Source organism: Leguminivora glycinivorella, chromosome 3 (genome assembly GCF_023078275.1).
Source record: "Leguminivora glycinivorella isolate SPB_JAAS2020 chromosome 3, LegGlyc_1.1, whole genome shotgun sequence".
Classification (NCBI taxonomy): domain Eukaryota; kingdom Metazoa; phylum Arthropoda; class Insecta; order Lepidoptera; family Tortricidae; genus Leguminivora; species Leguminivora glycinivorella.
The window spans coordinates 1,080,102-1,088,993 of record NC_062973.1 but is presented as its reverse complement, the minus strand read 5'-3'; the positions used below and the strand labels follow the sequence as shown (position 1 = coordinate 1,088,993).

At 36.7% G+C, this 8,892-nt stretch overlaps 1 protein-coding gene across 1 annotated transcript; it reads left to right on the top strand.

Moving 5' to 3' along the window:
• The first annotated feature begins 263 nt into the window (after window positions 1-263).
• On the top strand, window positions 264-8,304 carry LOC125242765 (sodium channel protein Nach-like). The gene is made up of 10 exons (XM_048151699.1): window positions 264-484; window positions 1,091-1,288; window positions 1,735-2,001; window positions 2,228-2,342; window positions 2,798-2,922; window positions 3,688-3,839; window positions 4,552-4,605; window positions 5,244-5,341; window positions 6,400-6,505; window positions 8,108-8,304. The coding sequence occupies exons 1-10, from the start codon at window positions 264-266 to the stop codon at window positions 8,230-8,232; spliced, it is 1,461 nt and encodes a 486-aa protein (XP_048007656.1). The 3' UTR covers window positions 8,233-8,304.
• The last annotated feature ends 588 nt before the right edge of the window (window positions 8,305-8,892 follow it).

Sequence of the window (8,892 nt, the reverse complement as noted above, 5' to 3'; positions counted from 1 at the left end):
TAACTCTCTTGTTTTCGTTTGCTAGTCTTTTCTGTTTTAATTACATCATGCTTGGTTTATTTCGAATAATATTTATGAAAGTAGTCAATTAAAGAAAAATTTTCAAACCTTTTTTTGGAAACGTGACAATTTCATTACATACATTTATCACCTAGATTTTTTTTGTGAAAATAGCCGTGTCTATCGTACAACAAAACCTTCAATGTCGTAATTAATCATTTCGCAAAAAAAAACATTTTTTGAAGTAATCTCAATCCAAAACCATGTTTTCCTCCGAACGCACATACCAGGCTCGCATAATTCAAGAAGAGTACCGCTCAGCAGCAACCACAAAATTCGTGCAACCAACCGAACCGAGCAGGGCGAAGTTGCTCCTTCAAGCTGTGAAGAAGAAAGCAGCATCATATTTAGTGATCTTTCTCGATACATCGTCTATACATGGGCTGAACCATCTGGTGGCGCCTGGGAGACATCCTTTGGAAGTGTAAGTCTTGATCCCTCAGAAAATTTTATACAAGACCTGTCGATCCAAAGCGAAGTTGCTCTTTGCAAAACAGCATTGTACTTGTCGATGTTTCTGGATACTTCCTCTTTACATGGGTTGAACCATCTAGTGGCGCCTGGAAGACATCCATTGGAAGTGTAAATATTGATAAATTCGTCTAGTTGAGGCGACCAAAATTGCTCTTTCAAGCTGCGAAGAAGAAACTATCGTCGTTTTATTGATCAAAATATAAGCTTTGTCTAGAACATTCGGTATTATTTATGTCTTTTATTATGTGAGTATATTATTTTCATTGCCTTTATTCATTAACTTTTCATCCTTTCCTTCTTCCCTGCTCAATATCTCCTGCTATAAGGTCCCACTGAAACGTTTATTTACTTCTCAGGTTACTTTGGCTAGCTTTGGTTACTTTTTCGTCTTCGGCTCTGTTCCTGATGTGGTATTATGGTGTCTTAAAGTATTTTTTACCCTTCTAATTTGACTTGGGAATATTTTAGTAATGGTGTTTCCTTTTTGGTCATCCCTTCTTTCTCTAGGATTGGCAGAAGATATAGGAGGCTCTCTTACTCTAAACCTCTTCCACAGATTACTCTGGCTAGCCCTGGTCATCCTCTCCGTCTTTGGCTCCGTGTATCTCTCCAGCACTACGTGGGAGCGCTACCAGTCCTCGCCAACTGTAGTGTCCATGGACCGAGATATGTTTGCATGGAATACTACGTTTCCATGTGTCACCATTTGCCCGCATCGGAGGATTGATGAGAAAAAGCTGGATTTGTATGTGAGGTCAGAACTTTTAATTTTAAATTTTAAGGTGTTTTTGTACTTCAAAAGAGTCTTCTCTGGACTTATGGTTTGGCCACGTTGGCTGTTATATTTTTTTATAACACTTTGTCACAAAGACAGCGTAAATTCAGTGCCATCGCGCTGTCTGTATCTCACAATGCTATGCAACATTTATTACGGTCAATGTGGAAGCATCATCATATACGTCATGCACCAATATCATAGGTTCTAGAATTCTAAATTCAAATTAACGTATATCAATATAGCATTGTTAAAAGAAATGCCCGTTTTTGATAAAATTTACACACGAATAGGTGAAAGATGATCTTCTTGGTCCCATTTTTGAAATTACTTTATTATGTAGTTTTGCATTTTATTTATGTTTGGTAATGAATTAACAAACCTAATGGAACAAACTACATTTTTGTACTTAATCGCAATTCTAGAAACTCTCCAGTCCCAGACAAGGAAGCCCTCAAAAAATTCATCATGCAGCTATCCAACTCAACCTACAAGAACTTTGAGGACCTGCCAGCATACGATCCAATACCTGCCACCGACTACCTGCCCACCCTGTTGAACCTGTCTGCGCCTTTTGGACCCACGTTGACTATTGGTGCTTCCGGGATTCTCTTGAAGGTGCAACCTACTGTGACGGAGATGGGACTGTGTTATGCTATCAATTCGAAAGTCGCTGAGTATAATTCGCCTACGTAAGTACGGAAATCCGGTTGTTAACATGTAAATAGATGCTTTTAACAAACATCTCTTTATTGATATTTGCAATAAATAGTTTATAAAAAAATAATAATCTAAATACATTATTTTTGTGGACCATTGCAAATTTATTAAATGTATTTTTGTATTGGACTAAATACCAGTTTGTTGATATTTAAAATATAATTAAAATCTATAAAAGACAAAATGATTTATTTACAGATATAGAGAAGCAAATAGATGGGACATGATAAAACATCAGAATGAGACGTTTTTCGTACACCCCTTAGATGGTGAAGTATTCGCACAAGTGATAAATTTATCGACTGCTTATGACGTAAGTGATAATGTTGTAAGTGATAATCAACACCATATGTATAGTTTTTTTTTATTGTTGCACACAAAAAAGAATAAACAGGTATATAACTAAATACCTGAAACAATGTAAACCTAAAGTTAATAATCAAACGCCCTTTTATACTAAAATAAAAAGTCTCCTTTCGTTAATGTTCCATAGATGCTGTCAACATTACCCCGCTGAATCGCAATACTTATGCGCTTCAGCGGTGAATGTGACGTCTACAGTACCCATTAGGCATCGATAATATTTTACATTTTCAACACCATTTTACGCTAATTCTTTGATTTGACGTGTTGTTCTTCAATTGTTTTTAAATACTAAAACTTGTTTGTGAAATCTTATTAAAAACTCTTATCGAAAATGTTACATTTTCATAGTATTTTTATAGTAGGTAAATAGTAAAATTAAACCTATAAATACTATATGTACAGGTGTACATCCACGGTCCCCTGGAAGTTCCAGACATATCTACCAAGTTCCAGCACTCGGCACAAGACTTCTACATGAAGATGTACGTGACTGCGCTCACCGTCTACACTTCACCTGAAGCTGCTAAGTATGTATTTTTTTTATTTAAGTATGATTAAAGCACAGTCAACCCAAGTAAGGAATGTGAAATATTGCTTTAAAAAAAAATAGTTTTCCGCTGCCGCTTACGAGTATTAACTCTTCGAGTAACGTCATTAAATATGGTCATTTAGAGTAGGTAGAATTTTGACTTTATTTCAAAAGTCAAATCCCAATGAAACTTTGTAAAAACGAGAGAAAAAAAAATCAATTGGTACCAGCTTGCGTATAACCCTAAGATTCTCCTCATATGTGTTCTTGGTAGACAACTAGACTCTCGTGGTGGAAAAAAGTAAAACTTAATACATTGCGGGATATTGATAATTGAAGAACATCCCATTGAAATAAATAAAGTTATACTACTTGAACTAACTTATCCACAAAATTAAAATTTAAAAAAAAACCCCGACCGCGACTTAGCTAGTGGTCCGATTTTCATGAAACATAGCTAAGAACACTCCCGACTAACTCAGCTTTCAAACAAAAAAACTAAATCTAAATCGGTTCATTCGTTCGGGAGCTACGATGCCACAGACAGACAGACAGACAAATAGACAGACAAACAGACAGACAGACACGTCAAACTTTAAAACCCCGTCGTTTTTGCATCGGGGTTTAAAAACTTACTTTCTCTCTACAGCACGATGTTCATCTTAACTATTTGCAATAAGGTGAAAAAATTTACAGATATTTATGAACTCGACTGTAAAAAAGAGTTTTAATTTAACATGCATGATTCGTCTACAATTTTCAGGCTAAGCGTACCGCAACGTCGCTGCCGCTTCATCAACGAGAACCCGCTGAAGCACAACTCAGTGTATACGTACACAATGTGCCGAATGGAGTGCCGGATCCGGCTGTGTATGAAGTACTGTAACTGTATACCCTACTTCTATAGGAGAATTGGTAAGATATTTAAACATACATACATACAAACATACGTACATACAATCACGCATGTATCCCATGTTCAAAAAGAATGCAATGGCTATGACGAGGAGCAAAAATACAAAAATTTTGAAACTACTAAAGCTTCACTGTATTTGTGCCACTCATGACTGGCAAATAAAGTGCATGGGTTGAAAGGAACTCTGTGACATTGCAGTGACAGCTAGTTGCCAGCCTCTCGCCTACGCCTCAATTTAACTCATATCCCATAGTCGACTTCTACGACACCCACAAGAAGAAAGGGTCAACCATCACCACACAGGTCAAGATACTTAAAACTTATCATTATTGGGTCTGCTGGACACAGGCCTTCATTATTAACTTGCTATCTGCTTCATTACTATCATTTCTAATAACTTCACTGTATTTTGCTTGACCGTCATTTGCGAAATGTCATTTGAAATTTGCCAGTCGCTTTTCGGTGAAGGAAAACATTTTGAGGAAACCGGACTAATTCCAATAAGGCCTAGTTCACTTTCGGATTGGCAGGACAGATGGCAGTCGCTTTCGTAAAACTAGTATCTACGCCAAATCTTGGAATTAGTTGTCAAAGCGGACCCCAGGCTCTCATGAGCTGTGGAAAATGCTGGGATAACGCAAGGAGGATGATGATGAACGCCTAAACGATTGCTAAGCTGTAATACTTTAATTTGCTAATTACTACTTGCAGGCGATGAAAAGATTTGCGATGTCAATGGAATGCGCTGTCTCGCTAGATACAAAGGTAAGGAGACGTAATGTCATGTCCGAAACGTCAGGTTAAATATAAAACGCAACTTTTACGCGATTAAATCCCGTTTTAATGTAATAATACAAAGGTAAGGAGTCCTCTAGTAAACGACAAATCGAAAACAAATGTATAATTTATACAAAAAAATATACAGTTCAATCTAAACTGATACATAAATACAAGGGATTGAAACTTGAAACTGTTACGAATTTTACACGTTTTAACTTTTAACACGCAACTTTGATAAGAAAAAAACTTTTAATTACCTACGTTACATTTTGAAAACTGCGAATCAATATGAGTGCTTGTGTTAGAAAGCCTCATACCATTGTTTATTTGTGAGTGTGTTTAGTAAAACGTCCCTCTTTGTCGGTTACCATTAAGGCGAGATTTACTCGTATCTTTATATGAATAAACTGACAAAGCGGCTTTATAGCAATCGACAGAGTGGGACGTTTTTCGTGCACACTCACATCTTATCTTTTAGTTGTTTTCAAATTTCGAATATTATTCAATAACAGCTCAACACTATCATAAGGTTCAGTTAATAATTAATCATTTCATCACGTTTTCAAAGCGAGTAAAAATAATTCTTATCGAAACGTAATAAGGCAATAATTGTTCATTTGCAGATGAGTTGTACAAGCTGGAAGTAGATAAGGATAAGAAGAAAATAAGCTGCGGATGTGTCCCCATCTGTGACGATGTCAACTACGTTATACAGTCTTATGTTCGTATTCTCTCTCATATATTTTATATATCTCATCGTCATGCTCTTTTTGATTATGTTTTTTATTTCCGCTATCCAAATTTTGTCTGGAGAAAATCCCTCTTCAACGATAAGACCACATGTTGTCTCACCTAATGTTTTATCTCCACTGTATCTTTATTCTGTATCTTTTGCTGGGTGTGCCAATAAAGAATATTCTATCATTGAGTGAAGAAAAAAATATCTGTCTGTCTATCTATCTAAATACTACATCTTACGGAGCCATTGAAAAATGTCTGAAGTTGTGGTATTACAATTGAGAAAATTTTAAAACCTTTTCATGTATTTTAGGACAATTATGTATTTTCTGTGAAATAAATCCGTGTCGTCATTTTTAACTTTTTTTTTTTATCTTTGACCACTTAGGTACAAATCTGTATTAATTTTAGGTAGGTGGATTCTCTTCGTTTTCAAAACTATAAAATCTAAAAACTAATCTTAATATTAGTTGTATGTCTTTCCCATCACGGAACAATGGTGTTCCGGACCTTTGGGAGGCGTGCGCGGGGCCGAAGCCAACGCGTAGAGGCCCTTTTGACACTTTAATGAAATGTAAGGGGTACACCGAGTGGGTGTTGCCCTTACCCGTATCATGGGGCACACGCAGAGGCAACACCCGCCAGGGTGTAAGGACTATTTGAGAGTTAATGGAACCTAAAATGAACTGGGCTATTGGATGAAAGTGATGGACTAAATACTGGGCTACATACATACATACATATAATCACGCCTGTATTCCACAAAGGGGTAGGCAGAGCACATGAACTACTAAGTTTCAGTGCCACTCTTGACAAAAAGGGATTGAAAGAAATCCAAATTGTGACATTGCAGTGACAGGTTACCAGCCTCTCGCCTACGCCACAATTTAACCCATATCCCACAGTTGACTTCTACGACACCCACGGGAAGAAAGGGGGTGGTGAAATTCTTAACCAGTCACCACACGGGGGAATTATTATTATCTCGTTTAAACACACTTTGACAATTCAAGATAGTAGGTACCTACTTTGATTTTGCAGGTATTACAAGAATGGTTTCTGGGCACGAACCTGCAGTGGGGAATCGTCACGTATCCTCGGATGCGGTACAGGAGGGACATCATTTTCGGCTTCACTGACGTATTAGGTTGGTATTGGCTTCGTGCAAAGTGCATGGAGGGGGTAAGCAAAGCGATCGCAGTGCTTGCGGTGGTCAAAATCGACACTGATTGTGGTTGTCATCTATCAAAACTCATAAAATGTAATAGAATGTGTAATGTTTGATATGGGGCATCAATGTTGTATCGTTGTTAAAATTGTAAAAATGATGGCATAAATAGTCGTTGCACGTTCTATGCGTTTCTTAGAGCACACTGGAAATTGGATCAAAGAACTAAATGGATAGCTACGGTGAATAGAAAACGTAAGTGACATGTCAAAACAAAACATTATAATAAATTATATTTAAGCTTTGTTTACCTAATATTGTTCAATACGCTGTTAGTATTTTTCCTACCGTAAAAGATTATGCTTAAAGATTCAGGCCTAGCCTGGGAATAGACCCGTGTCGGATATTTCTGCGGCCGCGGACATGACTAGGTACTTACGTTTAGATTTGTTTTATATGGCATTAACGGGACGGAGGTTTAGCGAATACCATATCACTAGCTCGAAGAACTCGTACCATTGCTCCTATGTTCTTCAAGATTCCTTATATGCCCTGCCAGCACCAATTTATTGACTCTTTCTGTAGTCTGGGGTTGGAAGTTTATACCGTGAGTAATGGCTTTGGAAACTGATTTTTGGTATTATATCCATGTCTTTATAATCTATCTACCTAAATTACACTTGAAATAGTAGCTCTTGTTATTCGATTTATTTTAAATTAACGAAAAATCGTTAAAATATAATGTTTGTTTACATGTCATTTTTTGACATTTTCCACTTCAAGTTCACATGGTAGTGGGCGTAATTGTCGTGCACGTAGCCAATATTGTTTTAAAGAAACTTATGAATACCAGAAATATATGATTACGCGCCATCTTGCGGAATTTCATTAGAACTATTTTCTTCATACTATACTGAACTGTCATCGTATACATTAGAATAACAGCGCCCTCCTGACAATAGTCATATATTTCTGGTCAAGCTTTAGATACCTATGAAATGAAATGAAATGAAATGAAATGAAATGAAATGAAATGAAATATTTTTCCAAGTAGGCATATTACAATGCGCATATGAACGTCAAATAAAGCTACGCCGGCTCTAACCCTACGCCTCAGCCTCGAGAAGATTTCAGTCTCCCTCGGTTGGAGGGGGGTATCCACTATGGGACCGGCAAGAAACTCGGCGGGCCACTTCTTTTCAAAACATTACATCTTATAATTAACATGCATTAAAAGACAATATACAATTTAACATTCAAAAGAATTCATAAAAAAAAATAACAGACTAGGGTAATCTATGGAAATTAATTTTAATAAATTTTACAAAGTACATAGCTACTATGATCAAAATAAATATGTTATATGTAATCTACTACTACTATACATTTAAAAATGATATGAGAGTGAGTGGTTGAGTCTAATTTAACATGTTTATGGTTTTGATATGGCCTTGATATTCATTTTGATAAGTATCTCCGCATAACTCTCATCCATTGTGAGTCGCTAAACATTTTACGAATTGATAATTACTGCAGTAAGTATCAACGAATTTAGAAGTTACTAATAACTTTTGTGTTCAGTGGCTGTGGGCAGTATGGCGGGCTTGTTCCTGGGTTGCAGCGTCCTGAGCTTCATGGAAATCGTCTACTTTCTGTCGCTGAGACTCATCTTCTATACCAAGGATGCACTTACTAAGAAGACATAATGGAGCAGTTTACACACACATTTCAATTAAAAATATTTTAAGCGGGTATTAAGAGCGTGATGGGTATGCGTCGCGCTCTCGACGCGTAAAGGCTGGATCCACTACTTTGAAAAAGATCCTCGGAAATAGATCGAAACATTTGAGCGTTATATCGACTTACACGACGACAAGTGGGTTACTCAAGTATAACCCAATTGTTGTCAAAGCGGACCTCAGGCTCCCATGATCCGTGGCAAATTCCGGGATAACGCAAGGAGGATGATGACGTGAGTAACCCACTTAAAATATTTTTTTTATATGTAAATATCTGAGTCTCACGTGAGTTTTATAGTTAAAACATTTAAATTAAGTTTTGCTTGTCTACAATATAATAAAATAGCTGTAATATATGATTATATTTTATCTTCTTCCTTTACTTTCCCTTATTCCTATCTACTTGAGGGTCAGGTCTCATTGATCTAGTGCGCCACACAATTCTGTTCTGGGTTGTCTCATCAGCATCTAATCTTTTTCCATATTTAACAATTATGTTGAAATGTTGTCTTAAAGATATCTCGCTCTAAAACGAGATACGGGACAATAATTTATGATCTCTGGGCAAACACGAGACTTTTTCTACTATAGAATTTGACACATTTTTCGTCCTGTCCAATCTTGTTT

What these genes read in the sequence shown, in the direction of transcription:
- LOC125242765 (XM_048151699.1), top strand. Translation starts at nt 264, where the DNA reads ATGTTTTCCTCCGAACGCACATACCAGGCTCGCATAATTCAAGAAGAG. An exon ending in GGGAGACATCCTTTGGAAGT is followed by an intron (nt 485 to 1,090) that starts GTAAGTCTTGAT and finishes CCTCTTCCACAG; the next exon opens with ATTACTCTGGCTAGCCCTGG. An exon ending in ACTACGTTATACAGTCTTAT is followed by an intron (nt 5,342 to 6,399) that starts GTTCGTATTCTC and finishes TTGATTTTGCAG; the next exon opens with GTATTACAAGAATGGTTTCT.